The sequence below is a fragment of the Carcharhinus amblyrhynchos genome, chromosome 18, assembly GCF_965287045.1.
Source record: "Carcharhinus amblyrhynchos chromosome 18, sCarAmb.v2.hapA, whole genome shotgun sequence".
Classification (NCBI taxonomy): domain Eukaryota; kingdom Metazoa; phylum Chordata; class Chondrichthyes; order Carcharhiniformes; family Carcharhinidae; genus Carcharhinus; species Carcharhinus amblyrhynchos.
The window spans coordinates 12,191,558-12,215,661 of record NC_137341.1 but is presented as its reverse complement, the minus strand read 5'-3'; the positions used below and the strand labels follow the sequence as shown (position 1 = coordinate 12,215,661).

Sequence of the window (24,104 nt, the reverse complement as noted above, 5' to 3'; positions counted from 1 at the left end):
AGACCTTATTCCCATAACCCCACATAAAAATCATTCAAAAATGGCATAACAACAATATTGTACCTGCATCTGTCTGGCATGAGCAAATAATTTCCTAACACTCGGTCTAAGATAACTGGTGCAGAAGGACCTTGTGGACAACGTCCAAAAAAAGTGAGGCACTGTAGAACCAAAGCACAGTGAATAAACATCAGTCAAGAAATCAGGAGAGTTTAGAGGATAAAGGTAATTTTTCATTTTTAAAAATTAGTGTTTCCTAATGCAGTTTGGACACAGGAAGTCTGAAGAATACGTTACCATAGCAAAAAATCCACTCAGAGGTCTCGTACATAAAAAGTAACTTCTACCAATGATCATTCAAGGCATCTTAAAATCAGGCAAAAAAACAGTATACTGCAGATGCTGGAAATCTGGATTAAAAATAGAAAATGCTGGAAATACTCAGCAGGTCAGGCAGCATCTGTCAGGGTTGGGGGGGTTGGTGGGGGGAGGTGGCAGAGGGGGCGAATGTTTCAGCTCGACTTAGTAATGAGTTTTCAAAGCGAGGGGGACATTCATCTTACTCATGTTCAAAATGTTCAGCCACAGCTTGGATTTTGTATGATTTGGTAAACCAAAAAGATTCTAGAAAGTTTCCAAAATACTTACAACTTGCCCAAGATATTTGGATGAATTGAAACATTTCAGGCTGAGATTGTATAAATCTAAGCAATGTTATCTAAACACATGAGCAATTTCCTCTACTACATATCTTCTGTTATACAAAAATGCTATGAACTATCAAATGAGATTGTTGAAAGAAAATCTATGTAACTGATTCAGCACATGCATTCTAATGTAAAAATAGTACTATAAGCAAGTTAACAAAACTGAAACCTAAGCTCGTTGAACCTCACATATAAATTACACCCTTGAATATATCCAGGTGGTGATTATTTTATGCTGTACAATCTTAAAATCCGATTATAATGAGGTAACATTCTCCACACTGATAAATGTGTGCCATAGATATTGTATTACTGATCTTTCACGTTATTACAATTCATTTAAAATGCCATGGCACACAAATGTCATTCTAGTGTGAAGCATGGATTGTTGGATAATAATGATAGTGTTACAGTATGAAAATTAATCTACAATAATGCTCAGAGCCACTGTTCACTCGCTCTTGCTGCTCAATTCCCATTTACTATTTCGCTCTTCAGTTTCACCTGCAGTTTGCATGGCAACAAAACCAAAGTACTGATTTTTGATATACTATAATTGTACAGTGGAAAATGATGTTTAACCTTTGAAATATACTTGAACCTCTCAAGGTGCAACACTTCCATATTCTTTGCTAAGTAATCATCCCTATATTTCTATACAAAACAGCACTGTTCTGGGGACTTTGATCCTCTCCAGATTACACCTCAACTCCATTGAACTATCCTTTCAGCATATAGTCTTATCGAACAAACAAAACTATCAAACTCGGGCTCAATTAGTCCAACATCCATAAACCAAGTTACAGACAAAGCCACAATATCCCAAAGCAATGGTCTCCAATAAAGGGCCAGAATGAACTGCAAAGGGCAGTGGTTGTTGAATAGTTGACTGATTCCAAGTAAACAGTGGCTGAATGAGTCAGGATAAGAGGGGCACAAAGCAGTTTTACAGGCCCAATCTTCTACAGGAAAACTGGATAAAGATGGTGCATTTGGTGCTGCAATAAGTAGCAAATATAGAATTTAACAGCATAAAGGGAAGACAATATTGCTAGGCTATTGTCTTTTATACACTCCTGATAGAGGAACCAATTAACTTTTTTCTGCTGGCTCCATACTCACCACAGTACCAACTCTAACAAAACCTCAATTCCACTTCAGGTGCCTTCATCTCAAATTTCAATCACTAGAATGGAAAGGCAACAATGCTGAATAATAGGTATCATGTGTTGATTTAATCATTAGGTTGGAACTTGAGTCAGTTTATTATTCAGCTCCCATGAATTTAGGTCCTAAATGCCATTTTAAAATCTAAATATGCCACAGGGTTCATTAACAGCTTAGTAAAATCACTTTTTGATGCCTTGAGTTAAATTACCATTGTTTTCCTCGATAGGGACATAACGTTTTCCAGGACTGGCCATGAGAGAAAAAGTTTATTTGAAAGATCTTTCCCCAGGCAAGGCACAACTGCAGCTTCACCAGCTGCAAGGCTGACATACGTATCCTTATAGAAGTGTTCAATAATAATTCATACAGCATTGACATTTCACTACAACCTCTGATGTTGTGCTTTTATCTTGCTCTGTGAAACTGCAGAGAAAAGTAGGATCCGAGGGTCCAGCATCAAAGGGACAACTTGTGAGAACTGAAATGAGAAGGAATTTCTTCAGAGCGTGGTGGAATCTATGGAATTCATCGCCACAGAGGGCTGTGGAGGCCAGGTCACTGAATGTGTTTAAAACTGAGATAGATTGAAGATTACAGAAAAAAGACAGAAGAATGGGATTGAGAAACGTATAAGCCATGATAGAATTGTGGAGCAGACTTGATGGGCCAAATGGCCAGCTTCTGCTCCTGTATCTTATGGTTCATGCCACAAAATCTCCACTTCAAGGCTCAATTCTGTAGACCAGCATTTCAAAATCTCTCAGCACTTTTTCCTTACACATCTGTGAAGCACCTTAAGAAATTCCTACATGGAAGGGGATCTAATGCCAGTTATTCTATTTTTGGTTTAGTTGTTGTTTCAGTGACATAAGTGACTTAAAACAGTAATTTAAATTCTTCAACCATTGGACAAGGAGAAGCCTGGTACATGTTTCAGTCACAGACCAGAAGCAAATAGCTCAAACTGGAGGAATACTGTTCAGTTTTGCCTCATTATTTCCTTTTAGCTCTCATGCCAAAGATTCAAAAAAAATTTCTGGATTTATTTGCAGAGGAAGGCTGTTCTGTTCAAATCAAAACCCCAGATGGATCTTCAACCAACACAGGGAGCAATCAGTTCAAAACTCAGAAGGGGGTGAAATTTCCTGGGTTGAATTATTACAAACATCCAAAATTTCAAGAGGAAATATGCATTTAAGTTATATGTAAAAGACAAGTTACTTTCATTCCAGTGCCATAGTGAAGGAATGCTACATTGTCAGAGTTGCAATCTTTTGGTTGCCATGTTAAACCAAGGCACTCAGTAGATGTAGAAGATGCAAAGGTACTACTTCCAAGATCTTCCAAGTGCCTTAACCATTTATCCAGCAGTCCACATCAAAAACAGATGGTCTGTTAAGTTTATGGGAGTTTGGCTGTGCACAAATTGGCAACCCACATTGTAATAAATGACTACATTTCAAAAGAATTGAATTTGACTGCAAAGTACTTTGGAAGTCACAAGATCATGAGGTACTACATCAATGCAAGGTTTTCCTTCTGTAAGGGCTTTAATCTTTTATCCGCTGGGGTTGACATTTTCCTGTTCAGGGTTTCCAACTTAAAAGCAATGCACCTAGGGTGTAGCCCTTGCTTATTAAAGACAATACGTAATGCGACGATAAAGATCAGTCACATAACCAATGAACAGCCAAGGTTTTAATTTCCTTGATAAAATACTGGGTAAGATTCTGCAGGTCTGGTTGTATCTGAGAACAGTGGGCAGGATTTTCCCCTCTCTCTCCATGGTCTTTGCACTACCTCCCACTGCTGCAAATCTCATGGTTCTACTGAGAATGTTACTAGTCAAACACACCCTTCACCACTGAAACCCATGGTGGGAGTGCACCATTGGCAGGAATACATAATCACATCAGTGTAAATGCCATTAAGATTTGTGTACATTGCAAATGGATCTGAAACATTCAGTGTTGAAAGGGCAGAAATGCCATGGATTATATAGATGGTGAACAGATGGGAAAAGATGGAGCAGAACAGATCAGGATAGGAGAGAGCTTCAGAGTAATTGACAAAGTCATCGTAGACGACACTAAACGAGTCGTCAAGACTTGGAGGCTAATAATGGGATCAAGGTAAGGTAGCAACATATGGGTCACCACTCCATAAAAGTGAAACAAGTTACAGATGATGCTGTATGGGGAGCGCTGGGAAAATGGAGTAGAGAATTCTTGGTCTGATGTTGTCAAGAACATGATGGATGCTGAAATGAAGACCAAAATCAAATTGAGCACTTCAGATACAGAACATGCAACAACTTCCCCCTATCTGGTTTCTCTTGATCCTACAAAACATCAACTTCAGCAAAACACAAAAGAAGTGGTGTTCATTATAATGTTCAGAAAGAAATTAGAAACAGGTAGAGATCTCAGATTGTTTGAAGATAAAAGAACTTGCTGACCTTTACATCAGGCTGTACTCAAACGTTGAACTTAATTGCTGGTCACTTGCATCTATTCTGCAGCCATTTCAAATAGTTTTCTTCATTACAGAAAGGAGACTTGACATTTCTACTACTATAGCCAATGTAACTAACTACTCTTGTAGTTATTAAGCAAGGATGAAGTGGTTACGAGATCAGCTGGAGTCACCTGGTCATACAAGTTAGGAGCAGTGGTAACGCTGAGTCACTGAGCAAGCTTCAGGGACTCAATAGCATGGCTGATCAAAAAACCTCAGATGCTTTGCGTTTATAATAGGAGGTTTGAGTTTAAGAGCTGTGGGGTTATGCTGCAACTATACCAGACCTTGGTGAGACCACATTTGGAATATTGTGTGCAGTTCTGGTTACGCAAGAAGGATGTGGAAGCATTGGAGAGAGTGCAGAGGAGATTTACCAGGATGCTGCCTGGTTTGGAGAGTAGGTCTTATGAGTAAAGGTTGGAGGGAGCTGGGGCTTTTCTCAGAGTGGAGAATGAGAGGCAATTTAATAGAGGTTTATGAGGGGGACAGATACTATCTTCCCATCAACTATTTCCTCAGGGTATAGCTTTTACTAGGGGGCATAACGATCAAGGTTCATGGTGGGAAATACAAGAGGGATGTGGGGTACATTCTTTACTCAGTGGTTGGGCTTGGAATGCACTGCCTGCTGTGATAATGGAGTCAGACTTGAGGAACTTTCAAGTGGTTATTGGATCAGCACATAGAACACACCAGAATGATAGGGAGTGGGATAGCTTGATCTTGGGTTTGGATTTAGCTCAGCAGAGAGGACTGAAGGGCCTGTACTGTGCTATGGTCTAAGGGAGTCAATCTCCCACTCCCTGAAAAATATTCATACCCCACCTTTACTGCTGTCAAGACTTCCAAAGACAGTCTCTGGCTTAAAAGCAAGACCTCTATATTTTTAGCAACTGTGACCCCAGCTCTAGCCCCCCCGCCCCCATCCATCCATCTTGTCAAGACCTTAAAATTGTATCAGATCAATTTTCTAAACTACAATGGATATAGGCCTAACTTGTTCCAACTTTCTTCATGTTGTCTCAACTAACACCCTAACTATAAAAATACCATAGACTCTTGGTAATGAATGCCAACACTCCAGTCATCTTCCAAACTATATTGTACCTGCACACTAACATTGAGATTCATATGCCAAGACACCTGATCCTTTTGTACCTAGAGTTCTGCAATCTCTCCTTGTAAATATACTGCTTCCCTTCTTGCTGACGTGGAGAAGTTCAATTTTTCCCATATTATCTGCCAAATGTTTGCCTACTCACCTAACCCTACAAGGTGTCCTCTTCATACTTCACTTACCTACCAATCTGTCAAAATTAGTCAGCATATCATCAGACCCTTCATCCAAGTCATTGTTAAGTAGTTCAGCCCCAGCTTTGATTCTTGTGGCACTCCATTGTGCTAACCCAAAAATGACCATTCAAGCACTGGCTGATCCCAGTTAGCCAACTAATCCTCTACCCACATTTACCCTCCATAGCACCATGACTTCATTTTGTGTACTAATGTTTGATGCAGTGTCAGAAGTCCAGACATCCACTGACAACAGATCCATGGGTTCCCCATTACTTGCTGACAAGTTCAATAAATTCAAACACCATTTCCCCTTCTCAAAGCCATGTTGATTCTGCCTGATTACAGATTTTAGTGCTCTGCTATTGCTGCCATCATATATCCCAGCAATTTGCTCATTTTAATGACAAGCTGCAAAAGGAAAGTTTTGCAAAAAGTTCTTTATTTGTGAAAGTAATTGTTAAATATGGATAAGTTATTGCACAGACAAGGCTGAGCTTAATTCTTCAAAAGATAAATTTATCTTTGTTGGGATGCACTTCAAATGAAGGTTCTTCATTTGCTACTTCAGGCTGCACATTTGGAACTTCCTCCTCCTGCAAGAGAAGACATGCTTCAGGTTTAAATACACTCGTGTATACTCCTTTCACTGCTCCCTGTTTCTCCACTACCACAACTGTGGTCTCACCACCAAGGGATAGAAGCTGGGCATTCATTTTGAAACACGTTATGACATTGATTTACAAAATCATGCTAATGAACAATAATTTATCCTCAAGACTGAATGAAAATGAGCCACAATTGACAATAGTTGAAATTGTGAAGACAGATATTCCTCACCTCATGACTCCAGGAACAGCAATCTTGCTCTGGGAAGGCCAAATGGCCTCACCTGCTGTTAAACTACTCAAGTGTGCACATGCCAGTTCCATGCCATCTCCCAGTAAGCACAACAAAATATGCAGCAAAAGCCACCACAAGTTGGAAGAAAACACTGAAGAATCAAAATCAGCAGCAACATAATTTAGTGCTAGAATGTTCAGTTTTTTTTGTGCCTACCTCATCAAGAAAGTATTTCTCAATTAGCTTCAATGCTGTTCTGTACACGGTGGTATTTGGATGGAATTGAAGAGCCTCAATTTTCTCCAAGCCACTAAGTTCCTCTATCAATAGAGATAGTTTATCTGTCTCGCCCAACTGTTCTGCAGCCTTCAACAAAAAAAAATTGAAGGGTAGCATTAACTCACGGCATCCTTGACAGCAAGTGGAAAGTTACTGCGAACAATTAACATGTTGGGATCATCAGACTTTTCTATGGACTGATTTGTAACCCAATTTAAAGAACAAAAAAGTCAGAATTCAAACTTGGAGACATGGTCAACAACAAGAGTACATGCAGAGTGTTTCAAAGACTCCTTTCCCCCAAAAATCCAATATGCAAGCTGGTCTATCCTGAAGATGATTAATTCAATAGAGTAGCCAATAATTACTAGTTTGCAAAGGAAAGAATAATGCACCATTTTTTCCCCATCTTTTGTTGCTCAAGTTAAAGAAATTGCTGTCAGCTGAAAAGGGAGAACATTACAGGAAGCAGAGTAGGCCATATAGCCTCAAGTCTGTTCCACCATTCGAATGAGATTGTGGATAACCTGTGATCCAACTCTATCTGCCTTTGCCTCACTTTCCTTGTTCAAAAATTAACCACCATTAGGCAAGCAGAATCCCAAACTTGCACCATCTTTGATCCTTTTCTCATTCTTAGATGCTCCCAAGTGCTGATTCAATAAAACCAACAGAAATAGCTGTCCCCTTAATAGCTCAAGCTCAGATCAAAATATTCATCAACATTCCAAATTCCAAGGAACCAGGCCCAGAACTTGTGTACAGTAGTGGGTTTACTTTGCATTCAGACTTCCTGAGCCATTACACCCTACATAGCTTGTGCAAGATAGCAGTGCCCAAATCATAGGATCACAAACAATGATATAGTGCTGGAGGCCATTTTGGCCAATTGCATTTGCATTGCCAGAGTTAACCCATTAATACCATATCCCAGAAGTTCTTTCCCTTCTTCAAATATTTAACACAGAACATGGAACATTACAGTGCCGTACAGGCCCTTGTGGTATTTTCTCTGTTGAAGAGACACTTAGTTGTTGGAAAGAGAATTGAGAGCAACTTTCTATTTGGTTAGGCAGTACATTGTGAATCAAGGGTTCCTATACAATGTGTTACAGGGTCACAAGTTGCAAGACAGTGGTGGCTGCCATGCAATATAGGCAAATTTCCTCACAGGAGGGACACCTTTAAGTTCTTTTGTTTGCTGATGGGTGTGGCCCAGATCTGAGGCCCAATTGCCACTGCAAAACTAACAGCTGGGAAAAGGAGTGTTTGCTTTTCCTGGAAAAACCCTGCCCATTTATCAATTCTACCCAAGGAGTGGAGGTTCATTCACTTGCTCAGCTACCTCCTGCCATTTCACCAATCTGTCCTGCTGAAGTTGGGTTATTATTCACTAGGTTTCTAAGCTGTGTCCCAAACTTTGATATTATGCCCTGTAAATCAAAAGTTCAAGCCATTAATAAACCAAGGAGTGATCCTGAGGCGGGTGGGTGCCAGGGAAATACTGCTGTATATTTGTCCATTCTGAAAAATGGATATATCATTGCATTTTCTCTGAGATTGTGTCCATGCTGCATATACCCCTTGAATCTTGTAAATTCAGTTCTGTGAACAAGCCTGTGGTATCCAAAGTAAATACCAATCTTCACTTCAAAGAAGTCAGCAGACAATTTGCTTTGAACAAACTCACCCATTACAACCCTTAGTATTCCAAATGCCCATGATCCTCAAGTTTGCCAATCATTGACATTAGGTCAACAGGCCTATACTTGGTTTCCTTCCCACTCCTTTTGGAAGTGGGATGCAAACTCTGCAATCCTCCAGCACTGCTATTTTACCCAAGGAGCACTGGAAAATTGTGGCCAGATCCCCAGCAAATTTCACACTTGGCAACTGATTCAGGTGAATTAATTCTGCAACACCAAGTACACAGCAATATCATGACTTGCATTCACAGAATTCTGTTCCCTGAATAGCAGGGTGAAGTAATCATTTAGTATTTCTGCCTTCAAAAGACCTCCAAATTGGTCCCACTTTTGCTTTAAATGGTTTAAGAGTTTCAGCCAACTTACTAGGAAGATGTTGGACAAGGCTTCCAGGGTCACCAGCAGCAGTTTGGCATCTTTGTTATTTAGTAAATTAATGAGAGGTTCCAGTACTCCACACTGCACCAGGTGTACAACTTGCTCAACCGTACCACCATTTGTATAATTGGTCACAGCCCAAACTGCTTCTTTTTGTACTTTAAATTCACCCTGGAAGACAAATATTGTACCATGATTAAAATGATGGCAATTAGCAGAACCAAGTCTAATGTTACCAAATTGGGTAACAGCAAATTCATAGGCCTGTAATTAGTTTAAAAAAGGTCAGTGGTGAAGATGTTATACATTTATGATCCAATAGGTGATTGATGAAATAAGCAGTCACCTACAAAATAATCCATTCTCAACATCTCACAATGAAATGTGACAAGCCCACATGCAACAAGCCCTATTTGTGCCCCACAAGTGCCAGGCAATAACCATCTCCCACGAGGATAATCTAACCAATTCCCTCAAAAATTTAACTACCTCTGACTCAGCATCACCATCACAACGCACCACCACCATCCAGGGGTGGAATGCTCCATATTAGTTTCAGCACAAAAATAAGCCTCAATTGTTTCAGGTAGTGGATGGAATGTCAGTCACTACTTTCAGCACCAAAGTAGCTTAGTCAGCATCATACATACAAGATATAGCACCGAAGTAAAGCTTCAACACCATCTCCACGATTCAGCAGGACACAAGATTAGTTGCAGAACATCCTAACTCAGACTCATTTCATTGTTACTGCTTCAAAATCCTTTAGAACCTTCTACGCAAATGTCAATACCACAACCTTCATCAGTTCATCACCTTCAGGGTAAGCTAATGGGACAACACTGGACTTGCCAGTAATTCCTGCATTGAGGCCGAATCAATAACCAAAACAAATCCTCAGCATTCTTTCACCCCCCCCCCCCCAGGTTATCAGACTTTCAATTCCAGATTTTATTGAATTTGAATTTCACCATCTGCTGTGGTGGGATTTGAACCTGGGTTCCCAGAGCATTACACTGAGGTCTGCTTGATTACAGGTCACAATTCCACTACACCACTGCCTTCCCCTTGACTGCTGACATTCCACTCAAACCAAATGACTGTTTGAAATACCTTGCCCAGTCTAACAGTAGGAATGATTTCCCAATCAGACATGACAAAGGTTACCTATCTGAAGGTGTACATTTAAGTGCAGTATAAATCTACTGAAGATCATGTCCACGGGTAGTTTATCCAAACTCAGCCTGAATGTTGAACCTACTCTTATTTAAATGGTACCGAGTACTTACTCTTTCCAGAACTTCAATAAGGGGAGCTATAACTCCACAAGTAATCAGCTGTTGAATCTGCATTGACGGTCCAGCTGCAATATTGGAAATGGCCCAAGCAGCCTCCTTCTGTATACTGGTTTTGGGATGTTTCAGAAGCTTTGGTAGAATGGAGAGAGCACCTGCTTCAAGTGCAGCCTCTGTTTGACTATCAGTTCCTGCCACAATGTTACCCACAGCACGAAGAGCAGGTGTCTGGAAAGGAACAAAAAATATTCAGAAATGTGGTTTCATATTCTGCTACTGCAATTACTACAAGGCTATGTAGAGAAATTGGTCAGATCATTGGATGTCTTGATTTCTGAAGATGCTGTTAAAGATGGAGCCTCCATCACCAAATGTGACAGAGCCACATAGAAAAAGGCAGGTGTTGATTGTGGATCAAATTAGAGAACAGAAGAAGTGGAACCTTGTACTACAGAAGTAAAAGCAAAAAAAAAAACCTGAAAGGCAGTCTTGCTCCAGGATTAGCATAGCTGCAGTATTTTCAGTTGGTTTCTACTCCAGCCCCACTGTCAGATGAAAATTACTTGTCAAAATCCAGGAGTTAACTGGAGTTCAATCTGATGCTGCTTTAAATACAGACCAGACAAGTGGTTTGTATTTAATGCACGAAGTATTGAAAAGGGATACCAAAAGGTCACAGTCTGGAGATCATTCAGTGCAATAATGGTCATTGGTCTAAACCAGGGCTTCCCAGATTAAGAGTTAGGACCCCCAGTGGGATCAGGCGATAAGTTTTTGTCATGAGCACTCAGGCTAATTCAACAACTGTTGTCTCCTTTTAAAAATGTTCCTTTTGATGGGGTGTAAACTAATGGACATGCTCTGACCAGACTACAGCTCCACAAACAAAAACCATCTCAATGGGTAGGTGAACTAGGTCTTCAACTCTAATGAACTCACTTTCCCAGTCTAGAAATAAAGCTCTCTGCACCCCCAGTGTAGAGCTAAAGCTCTATTTCAATGGAAACATGTCAGGGAAGCACTGGGGGAAATGCATTCATTAACAGCCAGCAATCACAGCTAAACACTACCATGCCAGCTTCTTGCTGAGATTAAATGACTGCCTAAAGCCCATTAGAAATGGATGAGTAATCAGATTTTGCTTTTGTTCCAACTTTATTCCACACTGCAAGATTCAAGTTTGGAGCCAGTAACTCTTAGTACACCAGTTTCTTAGAGATGCAAGTCCTCTAGCAGATTGGAAGCTTTCCTAGTCTACGCGAGTGGGCAAGGTTCTGGCAGATGGAGTACAAGGTCAGTAAATGTGAGGTCATCCATTTTTGATAGGAATAACAGCAATATGGATTATTTTTTGAATGGTAATAAACTGCAGCATGCTGCTGTGCAGAGGGACTGGTGTCCTTGTGTAAGAATCACAAGCAGTTGGTTTGCAGGTAATTCAAAAGCCAAGTGGCATTTTGTCCTTCATTGCTAGAGGAATGGATTTCAAAATAGCGAGATTATGCTGCAACTATACAAGGTGATGCTGAGTTAACACCTGGGAGTATGGTGTACAGTTTTGGTCCTGTTACTTGAGAAAGGATATGCTGGCATTGGAGATACAGAGGAGATTTAAAGGTTGATTCTGAAGAAGTTGAGGGGTTGGCTTATGAGATGACTCAGTAAACTGGGGCTATACTCTAAGGAATTAAGAATGAGGTGAGGTCTTATCTATTCCCTTCATAATCTTGTATTTCTCTAAGGTACAAGCAGGGGAGGTGTTTCCACTGGCAGATGAAACTAAAATTAGGGGGCACGGCCTCAAGGGGAAGCAGATTTAGGACCGAGTTGAGGAGGAACTTTACACAGTGTGTGAATCTGTGGAATTCCCTGCCCAGTGAAGCAGTTGAGGCTACCTCATTCAAATGTTAAGGCAAGGATAGATAAATTATTGCACAGTAAAAGGAATGAGGGTAATGGTGAGCAGGCAGCCAAAAAAAAAAAAATCAGCCATGACCTTATTAAATGGTGGAACAGGCTTGAGGGGTCAGATTGTCTACTCCTAGTCCTTACCTTGTATATTCCTGTATAGTCATGAAGGCTGTCAACATGACTTTTCCATGACTGCCAGCAGATGGCCACAGGAGGTTTAGTTGCTGAAGTGGTCAGTAAACCAGTCAGCCAAGTGGCAATGTATTCAATGCTGTCTCAAAGTGGGATAGCTTGATCTTGGGTTTGGACATAGCTTGGCACAACATTGAGGGCCAAAGGGCCTGTACTGTTCTATGTTTCTATGTTTCACTGTTTCAACCTGATACCACAAGCAGCATGTGATACTAACCTTTTCTTTGTAAATGCCTTCATTTTAGCATTGGAGTTTCTAACATGAGTTCCATCCACTCGTAGGAAGATGTCTGATTCTATCAAGCAAAGCACACATTGCTGCAGGCAACTTAATGTTTAGAAAATTGGAAACCAAACAATCCTCTGGGTGGATCCATAAAGCAAACTTCAATAATTTTAAAAAGCTCTCAAAGCTGCATCACAAAACCTTGGGCCTTCCACAAGTTGGAGTGACTGATGAGCAGAATCAATTACAAAACTTGGGCTTGCCACAAGATACATTTGCAGGTGCTAAGGAAGGATTAGGTTCAAGACTTGCCAGTCAATTGACTTGGATTGCAGATCTCAACTCCCTGCATTTAAACAGTTTGGGTATTGGCATTTTATACCCTAGATGCCTTGGGGATGCCAAGATCACAACTTGGAATGAAGAAATTTCTCATCTCAGCTCTGGAATGGCCAATCCTCATGAATCAGAGCTTTGCACTAACTTCCCAGTATTTACATAGTCAAGTGGTGGTATGGTGGCAGTGGTTGGCATTGCTGCCTCAACACCAGGGACCCAGGATCAGTGTGGAGTCTGTACATTTTACCTGTTTGCCAATTTTGTGATTCCTCCTCCCTTCTCCCTCCCCACCAGTGCAAGCACATGTGTTAGGCGGATTGGCTATGCTAAATTGCCCCTCAGTGTCAGAGGATTAGCAGGCTAAAAAAATCAGAGTTACAGGCATAGGGCCTGGGTGGGATTGTGATTGGTACAGACTTGATGGCTGAATGGTCTCCTTCTTCACTTGCGATTTTATGAAGTTCTTCATGGAAGTGCACAGTATTGACAAAAATCAACTAATTCTAGATTCCAGAATGTAGGCCAATTGCACTAAGGACATCCAGCTATCAACATAATCTTCATTGCATCATCTCCAAAGACAAGTATATCCTTGCACAAAATGAGACCATGTTGTTACAGGATGACTTAATCTCTACTTCAGGCTGCTTGCAATGAAGGCCAGTTTATTATTTCCTAAATGCTGGTACTATGTACAATACAATTCTACAAAGTGTTCTAGGCTTCAACTTTTACATAGTGTCTCGTAGCTTAAAATAATCCCTTTTAACCAGAATGGAATTATTCCTCTTTCCTAGAGAGAAAACCCATCAGGCACAAGATTAATTAGAGCTGCTGGGTTACACAGCTTAGACAAAATTCTGAGTAAAACCAGCTCATGTTTGTCTAAGTGTACGATAAATTCTTCAGGTCTGTGGGCTGTCTAGACTTCTTCCAACTAATATTCTGGCTCAGCTTCCCAGAAGATAATGGCTCCAAGCCAGATTGCACAACCAACTCATTTCTAGATGTCTCTATGCTCAGATTTCTGTCCCCGAAGAGGGCTTCCCAAAGTTCAACCATTTTCTAAATAAATTAACTTCTTAAGTGGAAGCAGTTTTCCCCTGTTACTCCTCCATGACATTTCCTTCCTTTAAACAATTGCTTATTGATCTTTGATAAAGCTGCCAATCTGTCCATAGTCAGGGATGTTTCTTTTGCTGCCTTTGTCTCTGCACAAGTATAACACATCAGCATCAAAGTTAACAGCTTTAAAAACATAATGCCATTAAGCACACAGTGGAGACTTAACCAGCTTGATGCATGTTCTGGCAGTGCCTTTGATTTGGCACAACCACAAGTGCCAGACATTTCAAAAATACCAAACATGATTTCATAAAGTAAACCATTATAAGATGGGCTAACATTCCATTGCATCATTAGATGCTTTGTATCATGGTCAACTTTGTTCAGCATTACCAGGAGCCCCACTCTGCCCAAACTTGCTGCAGATGACAGGCAGAGAAAGGTGTACAATTTGCTGGCTGCCTCCTGAAGTTGAGCTTTTCCATTTCTGATAGTCACTGGTCAGAAGGTATTCAAAGAGGCAATCTCTGATGACTGTCATGTTTGCATAACACCCAGGAACCAGTTCTGTACAGAAACTCTTTTGGTATACAGTAGTCAGCCATCTGAGGAACATGACTAAGCCAGCACCATTGTTGGATTACAGTGTATGCCAATATAAATAGCACACTTGAACCTCATCCTGTCCAAGATGCCAATGGTATATTGCCAACATGGAAACTGTTCAGCCTTCTCCCCCAATGCTGTTCAGGTCCCACCAGGTTACAGGCTTGTTCCACACTTTTGCTCAACATAAGCTGACCGTGTACAGCTTTGGTAATGTGTGTTTCATCTTGCTGGGGTGTTTGTGAAGCTGGAATATGGAGGTAACAACCTCCAGCACCACATTTTCTAGATGGACAAGGGTATGCTAGTATCTGGACCATATTTGACTTCTGATGTGATGGTTAAACCACATCCATAGTAGATAGCAGCCTGCTTGAATGGCACCCTTTATCCTGGGTGCTGGAACATGGTTGGAGCTGTACTCACCTAGGCATTTCATCACTCCTGATTTGTGCCTAATAGATGGACAGGCTCCTTGCTGCAGAATTCTCAGCCTGTTGTCACAGCATCAAGTTTCTTGTCTTGCTCCGTGTGTTAATGCAGGAATGTTATGCAGCATTTTCAGTGCAGCTTGTTTGGATCTCAGGGCAAACAGCTTGGCCAGTTCTGGTACCCACACTCTGCAGATAAAAGAGTGCCAGAACACAAGCCTGTGACCCCCATTGCAGACCTAATCCTTCATGCTGTCATGAATTGTATCTTGGTGAGATCCAAGACAAAGGTCACAATTGTACGTCTACTAATTGTGAAACCTCAGTGGGATTTGAGTAGATGTTCAGCCAGGATCTGCAGTCTCAGGGCAATAACTTTCCCATGATGCTCTGATTGCTCCTTGCAGGGTCACAATATTTCTATCATATGTTCTCATAAGCCCAATTTGGGCCAAAGACATATCTCCAGCTGTACCAACCATCAAGACGCTTCTAGAATAAGCAAAGCCTCAAAAGCATAGTGACAGCATGTTAGCAGGGCTAGAAGCTGCAGTTAAATGAATTATTCCTTCAAAATTCAAGGGGAAGCAGCTAATTCCAAAGAAAGCTTTACCTGCAGGAACTTGCATTTGTTGGTACTGAACACAAGCAGCATGCTACAGGATTCCTCTCCCACAAACACCACAAGCACAAAATGCATGCACCATTTTCCAAATAGCTGATCAAATCATTAACTAAAAAGGCAACAAACTGAACTACAGCAGATCCAACACAGTATCCAATTTAAATATTTGTTAAAATGCAATTGGCTGCATGATTACTTTTGGAGCCAGTCACATGATTTGATGACATCATTGGGGTGTTTAAGACTGAGTTTCATTTTCTATTCTGCAGAGGCAACAGCTCAAATCAGTGCAAACCACATCTTGGTTTAAAACTCACATCCCTTATATAGTTAGGGCCTTACAACATGGTCCCAACTAATCACAACTTGGTGGTTCTTTGCTCCAGTGTTCTGCCCCATCAGCAAGAAAAAGCTGATAAATAACACATCCCAGATGAAGCCTCTGAATATATCCTGGAAGAAACATGTCAAATTCAGAGACTTGTTGCTACATCTGAAGTTGTCAGATGTCACACCAGTTTCAGGATTCAAAGCCATTACTGCTTTTCCACCCTCAAAAACCCATGAAAAATAGGGTAGAGTTCCAATTGTGAAATGACTCACCAACACAGGCAGCTGATCCTTCAGCAACAATTGCACAAGCCTCATCAAAATACCAGTGCGAACCACCTCCTCAATCCGTTCATTCGGGCCATCTGTCAGGTACGATACTGCCCAACAAGCATCAGACAAAACAGCTTCATCATCATAATGAAGCAATTGAATCAGTGTGGGAAGCATCAGTTGAATTGTCTCAAGGGGTGGATGTGGATTTTTGTTGCGACATAAGTTTGACATGGTCCATGTGATATTGCGCAGGAAGCCAACCTAGAATTGAAATGAAACTGAATTATGCCACTACAGTGAGGAGAAAGAGGGAATTAGTCAAGTCAAAGTTTTACTTCTACATTGACGTCCAAATTTTGCAATGTGGAGATGCTGGTGTTGGACTGGGGTAAACACAGTAAGAAGTCTCAATACCAGGTTGAAGTCCAACAGGTTTATCTGTTAGGAAGATTCACTAGCTTTCAGAGTGCTTGCTGCTCCTTTGTCAGCTAAGTGGGAGTTCTGTTCACGAGCCAGGCATAAAGACAAACTCAATTTACAAAATAATCATTGGAATGCAAGTCTTGAGGTAATCAAGATACAGACAATGTGAGTGGAGAGGGTTAAGCACACATTAAAGGGATGTCTATTGTCTCCAGACAGGACAGTTAGTGAGATTTTGCAAGCCCAGGTAAGTCACAGGGGGTTACAAATGGTGTGACATGAACCCAAGATGCCAGTTGAGGCCATCCTCATGTGTGCAGAACTTGGCTATCAGCTTCTGTTCAGCAACTCTGCACTGTCGTACGTCTCACTAACTGTCCTGTCTGGAGACAATACACATCTCTAACCTATGCTTAACCCTCTCTCCACTCACATTGTCTGTATCTTATTGACTTGATTACCTGTAAAGACTCACATTCCAACTATTACTTTGTAAATTGAGTTTGTCTTTATGCCCAGCTCATGAACCGAACTCCCACTTAGCTGACCAAGGAGCAGCAAGCACTCTGAAAGCTAGTGGGCTTTTGATACCAAATAAATCTGTTGGACTTCAATCTAGTGTTGAAACTTCTTACTGTGTTTACCCCAGTCCAACACTGGCATCTCCACAAAGAATTACTGGCCATGGAATTCCCAGCTGCAGTATTTATGCTGTTGGTCCACTTCAAATTTTTGTCAATGATAACCACCAATATGTTGGTATTAGGGAGTTTGGGGGGGTGGGGGAACCAACTGGAAATCCAGAAATAGCAATTCCATTGAACACTGAAGGGAGATTAGATTCTGAGATGATCATGGTCTGACATGGTTTCAAATGTTACTTTCCACTTCCTAGCCTGATATTGTCTAGGTCTTGTTGCATTTGAACATGGAGGGATTCAACAAAAGGAATAAATAATTCATTAATGTGTTGTTGTTGGGGAATGATTATTGACCAGAAAGGCAGGAATTTGTCCAACAGTTTCATTGGATCCCTGATGGTGGCCTCAGTTTAATGTTTCAAAATGATATTTATGACAAAGTGGCAGCCTTTCAAATGTTCGTTCTAATATATGCCAAAGCTGCATCCTGGAGAATTGTTGTAACCTACAACCTTCCATCTTGGAGGATACACATCACCCACCCCTCTCCTTTATTCATCATCCCAGTGAAGCCTTTGGCTGTGTAATCCAGCACAGCAAGAGACAGGGGGAGAAAGGTGCAACAAGGGAACCTTACCACTATTGTATTCGTTATTCATTGTAATTTAATTCAAATAGTCATTAGAACCACCCAAGTTCAACTCATTCAAGCATTACATTCGATGCAGCAAAATACAAGCAACCATTTGGACTTACAGGGATGTCAGGTTGCACCAATCCTAGAAGTGGGGGGACAGCAGAGCATTGAATGACTGCATCACGAAAGAGTGGGCCATCACCTGGAAAAGTTTGAACAAGTTACTACCTCCATTTGTTTAGTAGTCAAGTTAAACTTTAATTGGTGCTGTCATACCTGCAATGTTACCCAAAGCCCACACAGCTTGCTCACTGATGTGCATGCATGGAGAGGAAAGGAGATGTACAAGTGGTGGAATTGCACCTCCTTCCACCACTGCCCTAGTTTGTGCTGATGTTCCAGAGGAAATGTTTGTCAGTGCCCAGGCTGACTGAAACTGTATTGCAGAATTGTCATCTTGACCAAGGAATTCAACAAGCTTCTTAATTAGACCTGCCTCAATAATTTCATCCAGTGGAGGTTTCCATGCTCGTGACAGAAGTTTCCTGTCAAGAAAATGAATAATGTGAAGATACTTACGTTTCCCTCAATTAGTTATTTCTCTAAACCTCACAATGCAAGGAAAATTGCCAAGACTAGTAATCTTAGTAACTATTTACCAAAACTCGCTGGACTCCGGGGAAGTGCCAGAAGATTGGAAAACGGCTAATGTTACGCCGCTGTTTAAAAAAGGTAGCAGACAAAAAGCAGGGAATTATAGGCCGGTTAGTTTAACGTCTGTAGTTAGAAAAATGCTCAAATCTGTCAAAGAAATAGCGAGGCATCTAGAAAAGAATGGTTTGATCGCACAGACACAGCACAGATTTAAGGGGAAGTCGTGTTTGACAAATTTATTGGATTTCTATGAGCACGGTGACTCGTGCAGTAGACAGGGGAAATGGTGGATGTGGTGTTTTTAGATTTTCAAAAGGCGTTTGATAAGGTGCCTCACGAAAGATTGCTTCAGAAGGTTAGGGGGCATGGAGTTGGGGGTAAGGTGTTAGCGTGGATAGAGGATTGGCTGTCAAATAGGAGGCAGAGAGTTGGTATCAATGGGTGCTATTCGGATTGGCGGTTGGTGACTAGTGGAGTGCCCCAGGGATCAGTGCTGGGTCCTCAGCTATTTACCATTTATATCGATGATCTGGAGGAGGGGGCTGAGTGTAGGGTGATGAAATTTGCTGATGACAGGAAGACAAGTAGAAAAGCAAATTGTGCTGAGGGTGTGGAAAGTCTGCAGAGGGATCTCAATAGGCTGAGCGAGTGGGCGAGGACCTGGCAGATGGAGTATAATCTTGGCAAGTGTGAGGTTATCCACTTTGGCAGGAATAATAGTAGGAGGGATTACTATTTAAAGGGTGAAAAGCTGCAGCATGCTATGGTGCAGATGGACCTGGGGGTCCTTGTGCACGAATTGCAAAAACCCAGTCTGCAGGTGATCGAGAAGGCAAATGGAATGCTGGCCTTAGTGGCAAGGGGGATAGAATATAAAAGCAGGAGGTCTTGCTGCAACTGTACAGGTACTGGTGAGGCCGCAGCTGGAGTACTGTGTGCCGTTTTGGTCGCCGCACTTGCAGAAGGATATATTGGCCTTGGAGGGAGTGCAGAGGAGATTCACTCGGCTGATGCCGGAGGTGAGGGGGTTGGACTATGAAGAGAGACTAAATAGACTGGGTCTGTCCTCGTAGGAGTTTAGAAGGATGAGGGGGAATCTTATAGAGACATATAAGATAATGAAGGGGATGGATAGGGTAGAGGTAGAGACATTCTTCCCGCTTAGAAAGGATAGCAGGACTATAGGACACAGCCTCAAGATAAGGAGGGGGGGGGGGGGGGGGGGTGGTGCAGTTTAGATCAGAGTTGAGGAGGAACTTCTTCACTCAAAGGGTGGTGAATCTCGAATTCTCTGCCTGTTGAAGTGGTGGCGGCTGCCTTGCTAAATATATTTAAGTCACGGTAGATAGGTTTTTGATAGACAAGGGAATTAAAGGGTTATGGGGAGAAAGCAGGAAAGTGGAACTGATCCACTTCAGATCAACCATGATCTTATTGAATGGCAGGGCAGGCTCGAAGGGCTAGATAGCCTTCTCCTGTTCCTATTTCTTATGTTCTTATGACTAGGATGGGCAATAGCCTTTTTCTTCAAGGCCCTAGCTTGAATGGAACCAAGAAGTTCGTTGGATGCAATGGTTCCATCTGAAATGCACTTGAACAGCGGTGCAAGAACATTACAAAGTGTAGATGTTTCATTATATTGACCATTCTGTAGACTTAAAGTGGTTAGCATCACATGGTGTGCAAAGGATGCTGTGGGTGGGTGGTCGGTCAAGGCACACTATTGGGATGGAAAATAATGTGGGACCACATGGTGGCTATAGTTAGCACTGCTGCCTCAGCACCAAGAACCCAGGTTCAGTTTCAGCCTCTGATGACTGTGCTGCAGAGTTCACACGTTCTCCCCATGTCTGTGAGTTTCCTCCCACAGGGTTAGATTGATTGGCTATGCTCAAATGGTCCTTAGTGTCCAGGGATATTAGAAGGTAAATATGTGAGGCTACAGGGTAGGGTTATTATTAGTGTACTGAACAGGCTCCTTCTGGATTCTATAATACTATGACTTTTGTTTTGAAGCTGAATGCTTATTCTACTACTCCTAATGTCAATATCCTTCAACTAAAGGCTTATCTTCATAGACATAGGGTTTTAAAAGAAGTGAACTGAGTTATCAAATTTCATCTGATTTTAGTTTAAAAATTAAACATTTTTTAATTTTACTTGGGGAGGAAGAGGGTACAGGCAGTTTGTTAAAAAAGTTACCCATACAACAATGCACGAGTTAAATATTAGTTCAAGCACTCCCAGTATTGCAGTCAACTGAAATTCACAAGTGCTTTACAGATCATGCACACTGGCAATAAAAGTGACTTTTATGCATTGGGTCCATTGACTTATTTGATTTGAACACTTCAATCTTCCGAACAGGAGATGGAAAACGTGTGCACTATGCAATGAAATAAGAATGCCTCTACCTAGCTCCATTTGTAGCTTGCAGCTGTAGCAATGGGTCATCGCTGTTTACTCCCTTCACAATCTCTTCTATGGTCATTTCACGATCCTGAAATGAGGGAAACAGCAAATTAAGACACCTTAAACATGGAGCAGTAACTTTCATTCAGCAAATAAGTCACTCTAGAAGATAGATTAAAAATCATGATAGGAAACAGTATAAATAAACGACATTCATGTCTTTGTACCTTACACTGGGAGATTTATTTTCTATTTCTACACCATTAATCTATGTGGTTGGTCATAAAACAAAGCACATGCTTAGTACATGTACACACAAAGACAAGTTAAGGCATAGACTTGAGGCTTCTCTCAACTTCACTATCCCATGGCATTGAATGACTGACTACAGATCAGAGACTAAGAATCAGATTTGACAATTTAATAGATGCTTATTTCATACAGACAACCGAGGCAAAACTGAAACAATGTTGGGATTACAATATTTTCTATTGTTAATTTGATGCTTGGCAAAAATATAATCAAATGTAATGTTACATGTACGTTTATTCCAGCAAGGTTTTGTAGCGAAGGGTGACCATCTGGAAAAATGCTTATATTCCGTCGCTTCATGATCTGTTCATCCCGTTTGGCTTTCCGTAATTCAATGGAAGCATCAATTCTCTGTTTTCTGTGTATCTGTTTAAGCAAAAAAAAACACTAGTAATTACAGACAAGTGAAACAGTTTCCAAAATTTAAAATCCTTGAAAGCACAATGTTCTTCTTGCTCTCATCAAGTCAGTCTTCCATGCATTCAACACTTGGCAGTTACTTCAATTGTTGTTGGCAGAGAGCTTTTTCATTCTTAAATGGGATGTGGGTATCACTGGCTGGGCTGGCATTTCACCATCCCTAATTGCCCTTGTATGGAGTAGCTTGCTGAGCTGTTTCAGGGGGTATTTGCAGTCAACCACACTGCTGCGGGTCTGGAGTCACATATAGGCCAGACAAGACAAGGACAGCAGATAAAAGCAAGTTACTGCAGATACTGGAATCTGGAACCAAAGGAGAAAAATGCTGGAAAATCTCAGCAGGTCTGGCAGGAGCTATAAGGAAAGAAAAGAGCTCATGTTGAGTCCAGATGACCTTTTGTCAAAGCTTTGTCACAGAGGGCTGTGGAGGCCAGGTCAGTGTCTTTAGGACAGATGGATTCTTAATCAATAAGGGGATCAAGGGTTATGGGGAGGAGGCAGGAGAATGGGGATGAGAATCACATCACCCATGATTGAATGGCAGAGCAGAGTTGATGGGCCAAATGGCCTAATTCTGCTATGTCTTATGGTTTATTATACACCAAGTATTGTTTCTTGCGTGCTTTACAAAGCACAGTATGTAGAGAAGGACAGTTACAGCTGAAGCATACAGTTTGAAAAGCACAAAACTGTAAAAGACAATTAGAGAATATGCTGGACACAGCTTGCAAGTTGCCATGCTCGAGCACCATCATCAATTTAGTATCAAGATCATCAAGCAAGAGAGTTCGGTCTTCAACACGTCTTACTACTTTCCTTGCAGGGATTGGACTCTTTTTCCTACCACCAGTGTTGAGCTGACTGACGTGTTCCTTTTTCCTTTAAGGATGTTAGAACTTTAAAAAGTAAACTTTAAAATGGTCAGAAGGGGATTTGAGGGGTTACCCAAAAGATCAAAATGGCAAGTTTTGAAAAGGAGTATCTAAATAATCAGAGGGCTATGAAACAGAGGCATTTAGAAAGAAATTCAAGAGTCTGGCTGGGAGCAAGTGCTCAGAGAACAAGAGGAGATACAGTTTCTGTGGAGGAAACAGAGGTAAGAGTACTGAATTCAGAGAACTGAGGTCCAAGGGAAAACAGATGGAGATTAATATCAGAACAAAAGTCACTGCTTAAATGCATCATGGTCCGTGGGTTAAAAAAGTGTTTTAACAGGTTGGAGTGTTCAAAGAGGCAACAACCTCCCAGGGCAATGTGGGGGTGATGTGACTTGTTAAGCACCATATTACCACTGGCAAATACATAAACACAGGAACTTTAATAGACAAAGTTTAAAAATCAAATCATCCACAATAAAACCCATCATAGGAACAGCCTATTCAACAAGTAAAGACAGTCGAAAGGGGGACAGACTGCCACAAGCCAGCAATTCTCCTTTTGTCTTGGAGAAGTCTCCTCATCCTGTGGCACACCCCAACAGGTGATATATTTTTACCCTGAGTAATGTCACTTTTTGTGCTGTTGTCCACATCTCTTTTCACCAAGAGAATGCCTCACCCCGTATCACTTGAATATTTGATAACATCCACAAAAACTCCTGGGGCTAGGATAGAAGTATTAAATCAGAGCCCACAGATACATCTTTGATATAAACTCTGTTGCATCCAATTGTGTTTTATTAGACAAACACCATTCAGGTGAGATACCCAGCCAGTTTAGTTATGTTGGTCAGACTTGTTTCCAGTTCCAATTTTATCTAAATGCATATTGAAGAGTAAAGCTATTCTATGCAAGAAACAACCCAATTACCTCTGGAATCTTGCCTCGATTCTTGAATTGGTTCATCCTATCTTGCTTCATTTCACTGGTGGTAGACATGGTGACTGCCTGCATTTGAAAACATGCAATTAGAGATCAATTATAAATTCCGTTAACAGGTTTGTTGTACAAGAACTTTCAACTGTTAAAGCAGTAAACAATGACCCAAACAACATGGTTTGAAGCATAAGCCAACTGAGGTTTAGCTCAAAGCATGGTTATTAATACAAGGTAAAAATGAGCTCAGCAACCATTATACAGGAATGGCAAGCCAATGAAACATGAAGGCCAGAACATTTTCAGCAACTGGATTAAAAAGCAGGCTGACATGTCCTAAAATACTTTTTGTAGTTTAAAAATTTTTTAAATTGTAGTTAAAATGAGGAAATGGCTGTACTCAATACATCACCTCATGAATTGGTCATGTTTCTTTGTGATCCAAGCATAGACCTAATGCATCCCAATTATCTCGATTTAAATGTGGTCTTGCATTGATTCTTCAACAACTCAGGGTGTACATTTCTTGAAATTATGTAATCATTAATTTTACCATTATTTCATGGTTATAAAGCAAAGGTTAATCTTTTGAGCAAAC

General features: G+C 41.1%; 1 protein-coding gene across 1 annotated transcript; it reads right to left on the bottom strand.

Moving 5' to 3' along the window:
• Window positions 1–6,196: 6,196 nt before the first annotated feature.
• On the bottom strand, window positions 6,197–23,569 carry LOC145354650 (importin subunit alpha-5-like). The gene is made up of 10 exons (XM_080206081.1): window positions 23,501–23,569; window positions 21,503–21,637; window positions 20,962–21,047; window positions 18,170–18,438; window positions 18,013–18,095; window positions 16,190–16,453; window positions 10,186–10,419; window positions 8,885–9,067; window positions 6,750–6,899; window positions 6,197–6,286 (listed from the first exon to the last, which is right to left on the bottom strand). The coding sequence occupies exons 1-10, from the start codon at window positions 23,567–23,569 to the stop codon at window positions 6,197–6,199; spliced, it is 1,563 nt and encodes a 520-aa protein (XP_080062207.1).
• Between the last annotated feature and the right edge of the window lie 535 nt (window positions 23,570–24,104).